This window comes from Panthera onca, chromosome B1, assembly GCF_046562875.1.
Source record: "Panthera onca isolate mPanOnc1 chromosome B1, mPanOnc1 haplotype 2, whole genome shotgun sequence".
Classification (NCBI taxonomy): Eukaryota; Metazoa; Chordata; class Mammalia; order Carnivora; family Felidae; genus Panthera; species Panthera onca.
Window position 1 is genome coordinate 178,963,352 of NC_138342.1, and position 14,035 is coordinate 178,977,386.

The 14,035-nt window shown below is 44.4% G+C and overlaps 1 protein-coding gene across 4 annotated transcripts in view; it reads left to right on the forward strand.

Moving 5' to 3' along the window:
• The window catches only part of PRAG1 (PEAK1 related, kinase-activating pseudokinase 1), a 52,116-nt gene that overhangs the window by 26,940 nt on the left and 11,141 nt on the right, over positions 1-14,035 (forward strand). For all 4 annotated transcript variants that reach the window (XM_060653114.3, XM_060653115.3, XM_060653116.3 and 1 more), the window contains one exon: positions 3,462-3,619. In XM_060653114.3, the coding sequence (XP_060509097.2) occupies positions 3,462-3,619 (158 nt within the window). The remainder of the gene's footprint in view (positions 1-3,461; positions 3,620-14,035) is intronic.

Here is a 14,035-nt window from a genome sequence, read left to right on the forward strand (position 1 = left end):
TTTTTTTAACATTCTGAATACCAATACTTTATTAGTTATATAGATTGCAAATGTGTGTACATTTGGGTACAAATGGGTACCAGTCCCAGGTTTGGCTTTTTTCCTTTTATGGTGTCTTTATTTTATCAGAGAGGATTTTTACGTTTTAATGTTTATTTTTATTTAATTATTTCTCTTGAGAGAGGGGGAGAGGGGCCGAGAGAGGGAGAGAGAATCGCAAGCAGCCTCCATGCTCAGCACAAAGCCCTATCTGGGGCTTGATCCCACAACTATGAGATTATGACCTGAGCCAAAATCAAGATTTGGACGCTTACCCTACTGAGCCACCCAGGCTCCCCAGGAGATGTACGTTTTTTTTTTTAATCTTTAAAAAAAAATTTTTTTTTAATGTTTATTTATTTTTGAGAGAGACAGAGAGAGAGCGTGAGAGGCAGAGGGGCAGAGAGAGAAGGAGACACAGAATCTGAAGCAGGCTCCAGGCTCCGAGCTGTCACCACAGAGCCTGACGTGGGGCTTGAACTCACAAGTGCAAGATCTTGACCTGAGCCGAAGTCAGCGGCTTAACCAACTGAGCCACCCAGGAGCCCCAGGAGCTTTACATTTTAAAGAATCAAGTTGATCTATCTTTTCCTTTATGGTTTCTACTTTTTAAAAATTTTCATTTAACAGATCCTTCCTATCCCAAGGTCATAAACTTTTTCTTCTAACAGATTTTAAATCTTGGGTTTTGGCCTGTTACAAATAGCTAGTGTATAAGTACCATGAACTGACATGTTTGTTCTTCAATCACTGATACAACACTACATTTGCACACAGCAAGTTCCTGTACATGGATCTGCTTCTTGGATCTCTGTCCTCAAAACATGATTGCAAGTTTATCAGAAACACATATGTACTGACCCACTTAGAGTGCAACCAGGTCTAGATGGTTTGTTTTACAGGCAAGTTTCAGTAATCTTTCAAGGAGCACATAATCCCTATCTTCTATAAACTACGCAAGGTGATTGAGAAAAAGAAACAGTTACTCAATTCATTTTATGATTCTAAGCTAACCTTTATACTTTTGTACTAGTTAAGAACAGTATAGGAAAGAAAAATTATGAGCTAACCTCACATTTGAATGTAAGTGTAAAAATCCTAAGTGAAATACTTGTAAAAAGAATCCAGCAATGTGTACTAAAATAAGTTTATACAAAGTGTGCAAGCGTGGGTTCATTTAAGAAGAGCTGTTAATGTAAATCATCACATTAACAAAATAAAGGAGGGAAACAGTATGCCTTTTTTATACATGTAGAAAAAGCATTTGCTAAAATCTGATAACTGTAAATGATTTAGAATATAAAACTTTAGATAACTTGGAAGAGAAATACACTTCCTTAACCTCATAAAGAGCATCTTCCAGAACCTACAGCAAACGCACTTTGTTGAAGTGTCCCTTGCACTGTTCTGGTATTGAGTTCCCTCTTTGATCTGGCACCCAGCATTTTTCTTCCTCTCGGTGCTTTGCTATAAATAACTGTGTGTGTGTGTGTGTGTGTGTGTGTGTGTGTACTCACACATTTATGTATTTTTTAGTTTTATCTCTTTATATACATTTCATTCAGTGTTTTTCTAAGTTTGTAGAATGGGGAGCTTTGCCAGCTCAGCAGCTCTGGTGCTGGAATTTCTCCCTTGGCAATTCTCTGGGCCTGAGAACCGAGGGACTCCAGAGGCCATTTTGGAGGGGAGCAGGGTAGTTGTGTTGCCGCCTACTTGGCTTCACTCTTAGACCGAGGAGTTGTCATTACTCACAACTTTGTATCTAGGCATCATCTGCAAAAGTCATTATTGAGATTTGATGAGAATAGAAATAATTTACAAAACTTTTCTATGATTTTATTTTGCCAGAGGGTAAAATAAAGATAATCTACTGGCACAGCACTTCCTAAAGATCTGATATTTCCCAGATCCCTACAGTGACATTAAAATGTAAGCAATATTATTAGTTGCAACCTTTGCCATCACTGTCACAACTACACTTGACAGGGGCGCCTGGGTGGCTCAGATGGTTAAGCGTCTGACTTCGGCCCAGGTCATGAGCTCGTGGTTTGTGGGTTTGAGCCCCGCGTCAGGCTCTGTGCTGACAGCTCGGAGCCTGGGGCCTGCTTCCGATTCTGGGTCTCCCTCTCTCTCTTCTCCTCCCCAGCTCGTGCTCTGTTTCTCTGTCTCTCTGTATCTCAAAAATAAACACTGAAAAAACCCACAAAAGCAAAACAACTACACTTGACAGCTTTAAAAAGGTTTTTACTGTGGCTCTAAGAATTGGAGGTGTGGAGAAGGACATGTTCCTGGCGAGTATTTTCATGGTGGCTAACAGACTTTCTCTAAACTTTCTGGTAATAAGCAAGGGATCTCAGTGACTGTGAAGACTAATTCAGGGCCTGGCGATGTTGAGCACAAAGAACAATCGATAAATTCTTGACTGTAAGGTCATGTGCATGAAATAAGGCGGTTCTGATGCCAAATCAATACTGCATTGTATATTTCCTGCAGCAGATATCGAGATATAGATCTGCCCGAGTGGGAACAGGAATGTCATCAGGAAATACCAGTTCAGACAAATCTGGGTTACCACCTACAGGGAAAGAGCCGGATTGATTGTGGCCTGCCTCACTTTGTGACGAAAATGTCAGGTCAGAGTGAATATTCATGTAGTCCTTGGAAAAGGGGGAAGGAGAAATCAATAAGGTACACCGCTCTATCTGATAATGGCAGTGTTTTCTCCGAGGCAAGTAATTTTTTTCTTGGACTTGGTGTTCCTGTCCCTGATTTGTTGGTCACGGTGTCTTTAGAGATGCAACAAAAGATTTCGTAGAAAGCCTAAGGGCAGATTCTGCACTTCAGGAAGAAAGGTTATGTTAACATGTTTCTGAGGATCGCACTAGAGGTCTGGTTACATTGATATAAAGTTTTCCTTGATTCCAAGGAACAAACTAGACCCTTTGAAGCTATGTCAGGAGAGCACCAGGCAGAAAGAAATCCCACGTCGTTAATCCCAATTTGCAATTCGCTTATCCTGTGATTTTGCACAAACTATCCAATCTCAGTATGTCTCCAGACATTGATTTGTGTGATCGTGTTCGGTTTTTTTCTCTGTAGAGATGTTATACACCGTACAGTAGGTGACATAAATGTTTTGGTAGACGGGGTCAAGAATACGATGGCAGTTCCTCCCAAATCATGATTTTGGCATTTGTCTCAATTTCATAGACTCACTCCTCCTAACTACACTGGAGAACTCTCCTACCATTCATGTGCATAAAGTTCCAAAAGGGTCCGTGTTCTCCCTTCCCAGAATCATTTTTTCAAAGCTTGCTGGTATTATCAGGCTTCAGGAGCATAGTAGGCTCATGATCCATCGGCCTGGTTTTTGAATGGAAACCAAACTAATTGCTTTTACTGTGTGTTCTTGCCTCTTCCAGGCATCTTTTAAAGATGAACAAGAGTAGCTCTGATTTGGAAAAAGTGAGCCAGGGCTCCGCAGAGAGCCTCAGCCCTCCCTGCAGAGGCGTCCACGTCGGCTTCACCACGGGTTCCACTGACAGCCTGGCCTCGGACTCCAGGACCTGCAGCGATGGAGGTAACAGACTCGACCTTGCTGGGGAGGCTTAGATTCTCCCAAGTCTGGAAGGCTAGCCCTCAGCTTGCTGCCAGGATTTGGAATGGCTGAACTAGACCCACTGTCTCGGTCCTGTTTTCCCCACGAGGTGGACTCCACCAAGGAGCAGTGGACATTAATTCCCTCTTGAATACAGGACAAGGTGCCTCGTCCCGTGCTGCCCTTTCTACTTACATACATTGCGTCCCTGTGGAACGAGGCGGAGGAAGCTCAAGGTGAAAGCATATTGAAAGACTCCTGATTCCTTGGGTGATAAGCCATTTATATATAGGTCTGCTCTCCATTTCTGTCCTCGGGATTGCTTCTCAGGGGATTAGGTACATGCCAACCACAAGTTTTCACCCTCTGTGCTTCTCTTTCTCTCTGTCCTTTCTCCCCCTCCTGCAGCTCGTTTGCCCTCTTATGTGCATGATTGCACACACACATGCACACGCTTACTTGGACACAGCAGGTGCTTGCATAAATGTTTGTTGTATTAAAGCACGGAGGCTTCATTAGTCTACTGTCCATCCCACTCCCTGGATAAAGCTCTCAGGCGTAGTAATGTGGGTATGTCCCGATTGGGCATATTCCTCAGAAGGAAGTCTTGTGTTTCTGTAGTTGGGACAGGTAATAGTAAAACCTCTCATTATTTCGACATTGTGTGTGTGTGTGTGTGTGTGTGTGTGTGTGTGTGTGTGTGTCTCCTCTGCTGCATTTCTCTTAAACTCCCTTTAGCGTGTGATGTTTCGACATGTGCTAACACGACGGCCTTTCTCGCTCCTGTGGACACATTTCTTCCCAGTAGGCAATTTTGGAGTCGAGGTTTCCGTCATGAATTCACGATCACTAACAATTTTCCGTCTGAGAGATGAGTACTGCTAACACTGAAGCATGTGTCATAAGTCAGCCTGTGGTGTGTTCTTATGGGAAACTTCTGAAAGCTCAGACTTAAAAACAGGAAATATCTTAATCTCGATTAGGTGGGACATAGCAAAAGAGGCTTTCCTTTTTCTGCAGATTTTCCTGGGATTTCATCTTTTCCCTTTTCCCATCCCATTGTGCAAAAATGCTACGAGCTGGATTATTCCACAGAGGGCTGGGCGGGGCACGTGAACCATTGGACCCTGTGCCCTGACGTGCTTTCTGGGGGACGATGGGTGATTCTGAGGGAGCAGTGTATGTTGGAGCCCCCCGCTGGCCACCAGCCAGCTCGCCTTGATGTGAACTCTCCCGAACTACCTGGGTACGTGGCTTCTCAGAACCAGCAAATCATGACTCTTGCTCTCAGGACTCTGAAGGTCTAGCTAGGGAGACAAGACTAAAACACATGACACATGGGTGGCTTGTCTAAGCTAGGAGATTGGGCTTTCCAGAACATGAATGCTATCAAGGCTTCCAGAAGAGAAAGGAGTCAGTGAGGGTTGAGGAAGCGTTCAGGGAAGTTGCTTGGAGAAGATGGCACTTGAGCTCATGTCTCAAGTGCGATTAGAACTGACGAGGGAGAGGGAGGAAAGAGCTTTGTAGGTTAAGGAAGAAGTGGGAAATACGGAGCCATTGGGGATTAGGAATACAGTGGCGACACCTAACTCGGGCATTTTCTAATCCAAATGAATGTATTTTCATGGTTCTTCTTTTATCATGAACCAGTTCTGCAATGGAAATGCACTTCAAAACTTGGATTCCTAGATCAACGAAAAGTATATACCTTGTTAACAGACTCTGGGTCCTTAGAGTGAACCATTTCTATTTGCTGCTCCTGTGGATGGCTCTGTACCCCAGACCATGCTTTGCAGCTGGCAAGAGACCAACACCTTCTCTCTCTATTCTTTCTCTCTCTCTCTTCTTTCTGTGTCTCTCTGTCTCTCTGGTCATGAAATGTAAGAAGCTCTCAGTCTGCTTCTCCTCATTAACCAAGGCAGCTTGCTGTAGATCTGTTCCTGGACAGTCATCTTTCAGTCCCATGAATTCTTACTCACTTTTACCTTATAAAACTAATATTGAAATATTTACCCATCACGCCTTTTGTGACTAATATTGCAGCTGAAAGAGGGGAGCTGAATAAGAGAGGTAGAGTTCATTCAAGCTGAAGTTCCTGGAGACCAGAATGTAGTGTCTACTTCTCTAATATTATATATGAAGTCAAAAGATATCTTTAGACTATTTGGTTTGTCAGGAAGAATTCGCTAATGAAAAAGATGCATTCTGCAGGCTATTTATATCTGCAGTAAAGTGAGTTGAGGACAAAGTCATTCCAGAGCGTATCCTAACAGTTTATGTAAATTTCTCAGAAGCTTATCAGAGTTAGTGGTTAAAGTTAGTTTTCAACTATTTGGGTTTTGTGGCAAATAATAATAATAGATTTTATAAGAAGAGCAAACATAGCTGGAATCTATAACTTTGTTGCATTTTGGAAACCAGTTTGTCTAAATTGTATATTTTTATATCAAAATTCATTTTACCTCTTTATGCTTCTGAGGCATCTCATACTCCTCAAAGCACATCTGTTATCCCATTTGTCTATATGGGCAATTCAGTTGAACAGTGAGTCAACTCAGTGGCAGGAAAAATCCATCTAAGCAGTTGTTTGGTTTATGCTCAGTTTGGGAGGGACAAACTGCATGTGTCAGGACAGATCCATGGATGTTGCCAAGAGGTCATCTGTAGTGAATAGATGGGAGGCAAAATGCTCAGCTAGATAGTCATCACAAATGGTCATCAGAAAGTGAAAGAAAGAAAGAAAGAAAGAAAGAAAGAAAGAAAGAAAGAAAGAAAAAGATAAAGGAAGAGAGAGAAAGAAAGTCATCGGAAGACTCTTGGGCTTTAAATGATTCCTGTTAATTTTTTTTAATGTTTATTTAGTTTTGAGAGAGACAAACAGAGCACAAATGAGGCGGGGGGGGGGGGGGGCAAGGGGCAGAGAGAGAGGGAGACACAGAATCTGAAGCAGGCTCCAGGCTCCGAGCTGTCAGCACAGAGCTCAACGCAGGGCTCGAACCCCTGAACCGTGAGATCATGACCTGAGCTGAAGTCGGACGCTTAACCGACTGAGCCACCCAGGTGCCCCCAAATGCTTCCTTTTAAATAGACAAACCCAATGGCACATTAAGATTATTTAACTTTTTGATTTAGGATAACATTAAAATTCAGTTGCACAGTTTAACAGGCATCATGGAGGCCAGGTCCCCACAGTACGGGAGATTAGAGAGTGCTCTCTTGGATTGAAACTGTTGGCACAAGCAATAGATAAGAGGTCTACAGCGAATATAGGTGTAAATTCACATGAAGATATGTGCCAGGTCAGTGTTGGTATTTTTATAACTGGCAAACCAGAGATACAGCCAAGTTAACGAAATACAGGAAAGCCTTGGATTGTGGGTAACTTGTTCTGTGAGTGTTCTGCAAGACGAGCAAACATTTCGAAAAATTTTTAACTTGATAGACAAATGATGTCTTGCAATACAAGTAGTACGGGATGCCGAACGTCACATGATCACAAGGGAGCCAGTGGTTCTTGAGATCCGCTTTGATATACTAGTGCTTTAGATTGTAAGCACGTTTTCCGAACAAATTACGCTTGCAAACCAAGGTTTTACTATAATCTTGACAGTAGTCAGCTTGTTTTTCTTAGTAATGATGCCAAGAGGATTTTTTAAATATACCCATTAATCGCATCCTTGATTTGGTAGATATTTGTCAAATCCAAGGCTTGTGCTGCTGGGCACAGCTTTAGATGTTGAACATACCTCAGTCACCAAACCTGCCCAGTTCTTTCTGTCACATTCCAGTGGGGAGAGATGGACAATGAGGAAGATAAAGGGCTACAGTAGCTGGCGTGTCAGATGGCAGGAAGTGCTGTGGGGAAAAATCAAGCCGGGGAGGTGGGCGGGGAGGGGAGGGCGGATCTGTCAGGAGGAGAGGCAGTAAGTCCACAAAGATCAGACATCAGTCAGAAGGAGTGACAGCCTGACCTTCACTGAGCATTTGCTCTCCTACTCAGGCTGTTACCTGAGTCTCTGTAAGAAAAAAAAAGCAGCCCTGAAAAGGCATCTAAAACTCCCCAGCTGAAAATAGTGTCTTCTGGCTATTATTGTTTCTGGCTGCCAGAACACTGGATCCTAAACTGGTGGGTTTGGTCTAATATATTACATTTGGTGTTTTGCCCTCACACGGTTAGGCCCTCCTCATCCCCCACGCCCCTGGAGACAGACTGAGTCCCGGGTTCTGTTCAGGGAGATTTATTAGTAAAGGACGAAGAAGCTATCCCAAAGGAAAAGATCCTCCGTTTTTAAGATTGTCTGTGGCCTGAGCCCATACAATATCACGAAAGTGAAGCTTTGTTTTAGTTTAAACTATTTCTTGTAAACGGAATTAAAAAAAAATTTTTTTTAGTGCTTATTTATTTATTTTGAGAGAGAGCTAGAGAGTCAGTAGAGGAGGGGCTGAGAGAGAGGGAGCGAGAGGGAGAGAGAGAACCCCAAGCAGGCTCTGCGATGTCAGCTCAGAGCCAGACATGGGGCTTGATCCCGTGAATCATGAGATCATGACCTGAGCCAAAATTAAGAGTCGGACTCTTAACCGACTGAGCCACCCAGGTGCCCCACACTGAATTTTAAAATATATATTATTATGTCACTAAAGTCAGTATGTGTCTATGATAAAAATTCACACGCCAGGGAAAGATATGACAGGCAAAGTCAAAGTCATCAGACACCTCCTGTCCCAGCTCCCACCTTTGACATGCTTTGAGCATATTTTTCTATGTCCTCTCAGAAATTTTTATCCGTATTTTTAAAATATCATAAACTTCAATTTGACACATTGTTATACTTAATGTATCTTGAAGTCTTTCCAATCAGAACCTCTAAATTTACCTCTTTTTTTTTTTAAATGCTGTATATTTTGTCCTTGTGTGAATTCATTAAACCCCTCTCTTAACAATGCATATTTAGGTGATTTTCATTACCAGTCTCCAATAAGATCCCGTGACATACTTTGAGATAATTTGGTGAACATATCTGAAAGATAAATTCTTAGAAGAAGAAGGGGCATCTGGGTGGCTCAGTTGGTGAAGGGTCAGACTCTTGATTTCAGCTCAGGTCCTGATCTCAGGGTCATGGGATCGATCGAGTCCCACACTGGATTCGGTGCTGAGTGTGGAGTCTCCTTGGGATTCTCTCTCTCCCCGTCTTTATGCCCCTCCCCCACTTGCACATGCATGCACACGCGCACTCTCACACACAAAATAAATAAATAAGCTTTAAAAAAAAAATAGAAGTGGAACTGATAAGTCAAAACCTATATGCATTTTAAATAGATGTTCCCAAATTATCCCATAAAATGTCAATTTACGCTTCCATCAACAGCATGTGAAAGTGGTTTGAACTAACTTCTAATTTTACTGTTAATTTGGAAAACAACCCCAAATGATTGTGTTCTCACAGGAGACCGGAAGGCAGGGTTCTGGAGCCACGCTTGGGCTGTTGGCACAGAACGTTTTCCATGGGCCCATTTTCCAAGCTGAGAGACAGTGCTTCTCCTGTTTTACATATAAATCGCATTCACATCTTGATTATTGTTTCTCAGGATGATCAAGTGTTCCGGAGAGGCTCCTCACCAATGCCACGTTTTCCTTCCAGTTGTGGAATGTTGAGAATCTGTTTCCATTTTCAGGCCACGTTTACCTTCTTGAGAGAGCCAGGGTTCCTTCTGAAGGAATACTTCGCTGCCTTTTTTTTTTTTTTTAACAATTAATGTTGACCCTGTCTGATTGTGTGATCAAACAAGAGTTTGCACAGTTTTTCTTTGGAGGAAAAAGCTACATGTGAGGCTAGAACATCCCCTCCGCCACCCACCTCATGTCTCCTGGGGTGAGAAGAGGGGGTTTGGCAGAAACCTGAAAGGGTGCCACTTCCTGGGCACCAGTGGCAAGGTGTCCACATAGATGGCTTTCTTTGAACAAGGCCACGGGCTGTAGGAGAGGTTTTTTCCATCTGCTTTGTTCCCTATGCCTTGCAGTTAGTAGGTGCTCAGGAAATATTGACTGACTGAATGGATAACTCTGTATAGCCATTTCCAGCCAATAATCTATATCCTCATTTAAAAAAAAAAAAAGATCCATAGAACACTCCATGTTTTTCAAACAAAAGAAAATTCCATTTGCTGTACCTTACCCGCGGTGGGAGAAGAGCCAGACCCAAAAGCTAAGAATTTGGAGCTCGGTGGGGTATTCCCCTCGCCGTGACTCTGCCCTCTGCGCCACATTTGCTCTGGCCGGCTGCTGTCAGAAGGCAGAGCTGTGCACTAAGGGAGCCAAACAGCCTCATTCACACAGCTCAAAACTGGACTGACCACTTCCTCCATAAGCTTACCTCTCATTTTGGCCCTGGAGAACAGTGAAAGTGCCTATTAAAAGCCAGCAAAAAGAGAGGACTCTATAATAAAGAAAACGTCACAGTGCTACATTTGAACTTCTGGCCTGCGTTTCTGCCTGGACTGTTTATCCTGACCATTGAAATCCTGATTTCTTCTCTGCTTTCTAAATATAATGGCAGCAAACTAGTATACTTTCTCCTCGGTCTTTTTAAGATCCCACCCAGTGTACCATATGCGATGTGTAGTTTCCCCACCAGAAACGCTTTCTCTTCTCTGAAACACACACTGAAGAGAGACAGAGGTGTTCTGCTCTATGATGGGCTCCGGGCTTTATATGCAGAATTGGCAATTGGAAGAAAAACTTAGGAACTGGGGTTTGGAGCTCTCTGGCCCTATTAGCACAAAAAGTCATTTAAAAACCTACCAATGATGTAACTACGATGGAGGCAAACTTCCCAGAAAAGTATTTTCCATTCTCACCCTTTTTGACACTCTTAATTGTAAGCCAGAATTTGGAAACAGGGTGATCTAACACCAGCATAAAACCAGGATATATTTGAATTCTTCTCACTGCTGTTGAATCTAAGTCCTGAGAATATGGGCTGTTGGCCAGAGTTTTTCAGCATTTTCTTTAGGCACATTTTTCTGAACCAGTGGTTTGCCTGTGGATTTTGCAACTATTTTAGGTGTCAAGACATATTTTTTCCCTCTTCTTTCTCGCTCTTCTTCTAAATGCAGAGTGTAGTGGTCAAATACAGTTGACCCTGGGAAAAACAGAGGGGTTGGGTCACCAGACCCCTCCGCACAGTCAACAATCCACGGCTTTAGTAGCTTCTATTAGAAACGTAACTGATGGGGCGCCTGGGTGGCTCAGTCAGTTAAGCGTCCGACTTCGGCTCAGGTGGTGATCTCGCGGTCTGTGAGTTTGAGCCCCGCGTTGGGCTCTGTGCTGACAGCTCAGAACCTGGAGCCTGTTTCAGATTCTGTGTCTCCCTCTCTCTGACCCTCCCCCATTCGTGCTCTGTCTCTCTCTGTCTCAAAAATAAATAAAGGTTAAAAAAAAAAGTTAAAGAAACGTAACTGCTAATAGTTGACCAGAAGCCTGATAACATAAGCTGATTTTGTACTCTGTATTATATACTGCGTTCTTACCACAAGGTGAACTAGAGAAAAGAAAATCATAAGGAAGAGAAAATACACTTACAGTACTGTATTTACCAGAAAAAAAAACAAAACACAAAAACCACCTATAAGCGGACCTACACATTCTGAGCCCATGTTCAAGGGTCAACTGTAGTGAGAATCTAGCTACTGTGTTACCTCCAGCCATGTTTCGGAGGAAGTGCTCCATGTAAGAGTAAAGAAAATGGTAGAATCAGAGTGGGGCTTTAGGGGTGCCCTCTGGTCCCATAGAAAGGAGGTACCTCTTGTCCCATGGTGGAGAAATCAGTTTCATTGACAAGGGCCACATGTTGACCCCTTTCAGAGTAGCCCTAAGAATATGACGGGCTGAGCTGTTATGTGATCCTGAGGTGCCCAGAGGCTATCAGAGTGAAGTATGGTCTCCTCACCAGCTGTGGTTCCGAATTAAAAGAAACATTTTAAGAAACTAAGTTAAAAAGGACGCCTCAGGTCGGAAGGAGGTGTGCCCGTTACAGAACTAGGCATTTTTTTTTTTTTTACCTCATAATCACAATATGTGTACATAAGGCCCAATTATATGCGTAAAGTGCACATTTGAGGTGAGCCTCACTTCCCTGGGTGAGGTTTGGGTAACTGTAGCCCTTCCTGCTGGGGACGGGTCGGGTGGGGGAGCCCTCTCAGGCCCTGCTGTCCACTAATTAGGACGGGCTTTGTGCAGTGATTGTTGGGTGACCAAACACACAGCAGCTAAGAAATAAAGGAGAAGGAACCACACTCCACCTAATACCCAGAACTCCTTGCCAGATTTACCTATAGATCTGATCAAAGCCACTGACTAATGCAGTTCCCACAGGAAAGCAAGAGAACATCCATTGGATAAAGGAGAAAATCACTTCCTTCCAACTGCCTGAACACACACACAAGTTATTTTTGGTGTGAGAGCAGAACCTCCTGATTCCCTCTGGTGATCTAGGGAATAAGAAGTGTTACAGATTTTTTTTTTTTTTTTTTTAATTCCTGCTACCCTTATAGGTTGGAAAGTTAACCAGGGGCAGCTGAGGGAGCTAGAGCGAGAGAAGCAGGAGAGCTATCTGCCTAGAGGTATTTTTATTTGAGGGGCAGCTTTGAGACAAAATGCCTGCTGGAAGAAGTTGAAAATGGAGAGAGTAGCTGAAATTGTAGACTATTCATGCTGGAAGGGACCTTCACTGTGGTGCGATCTGGTCAATTTTTAAATGAGGAAACTCAGCCCGGTGAGGGCAACAGCTAGTTAGGGGTTCATCCCGCTGTCTACCCCCAGGTCACAGGTAGAGGCAGAAAAGGACATGTTGCAGGCGTCATGGAGAGCCATACAGGGAAGGCAAACCAATAAGAATGGGGAAGTAAGTGCAAGGCTTAAAGAGGCGACTAGCCAAAAAACTGATTTGTCAGAAACTACCCGGGGACTGGGGACTGGAAGGAGTCCTCACTGTAGGCAGGCTGTCCCTGTCACTGGAGGCACTGATTAAAGCACTGACCAGAATGGTGCCTGGGTGGCTCAGTCAGCTGAGTGTCCAACTCTTGTTTCGGCTCAGCTCATGATCTCACGTTTTATGAGTTCAAGCCCTGCATCGGGCTCTGTGCTGACAGGAGCCTTCTCTCTCTCTCTGCCCCTCCCCTGCGTGTTCTCTCTCTCTCTTTCTCTCATTCTCTCTCATGCAATAAATAAATAAAGTTAGAAATAGAAGGAGCATTGACCAGAGACTCTGATCACACTCCCCTGCCTCCCCTCGTCTTCCATCTTCTGCCTGTTGATAACAAATGGAGAATCAGATTGATGGTCACAGACTTCTGCCGTCCAAAATGCAGAAAGGTCGGGAAATGGACCTGTTTCCACTCAGTCACCCTCTTGCTCATCCCCTGGGTACTTGGTGGCTGAGGCTTAGTGTCCTTTGAGAGCCCCGTATACAAGGGGTCTTATTCCTCCGTTTTGCAGTCCAGCAGCTGGTCACCGGTGCTCCCCTTTCTCTCAGCCTCTGCTAAAGGGAGGATGGAGACGAAGTGACTGTGCAGCCCTAGCCTTCATCCGCCTCCACTGCTGACTGCACCCTTGGAAGCAGAAAAGCCTCTTGGGGAGAGTGGGGAGGAACCCATAGACCCCAGGGATCCAGAACCTGCTGCGATCAGGGTCTCCCGTCCTCCAGCTGGCTGGCTCTCACCAGTCCCCTTTCAGACCGTGAGGGGAAAATACACGGGTGTGTAAAGTTGCCTGGCCTGACTGTGCCGCTGCTGCTTGGTTTATAATCAGTCTGGCCTGGAAGGGTATAAATCCCTCATTCAGCCTTGCTGGAAGGTGCCCCGCCCGTCATTAGCAATGCAGGGGTGAGGTGGGAGGGAAAACTTAACTGCGCTCTTGGAAAACCACTGGGAAGCAAGAGAGCTTGCCTCCTGCAGATGTGGGAGCGTGAGCAGCATTGTGCTTTCTCCCGGGTCCCGTGAGAGTGATAGCGGAGCCAGGGGAGGAAGGTGTCGGTGTGGGGGACACCGCCTTGCCGTGTACTAGACGGGAGGCCCCTGCGGTCACTCACGGACACTGCTCTGGTCAGTGAGGCTGGGCCTGGATGTCAGTGGGCAAGGTGAGCCTGATGACGTGGTCTGTCACCTTGCGAGAGGGAGCCTCCTCCCTAGGGGATACCCCAAAGTAAGGAGACCCCGTGTTGATCTGTGGGGCTTGGTGCCCGTGTTTGTTCCTTGGGGGTCCATTCTAGAAGTCCGCACTTTGGTTGGAGAAAGCAGAGGGCAACTCTGTGTGGGCAAAGAAAATCGTTAACTATTCAGGAGCCGCGCCAGAAAGATCGTGTGCATCAACACAAAACTAACACTTTGCTTCCCTTTGGGGCC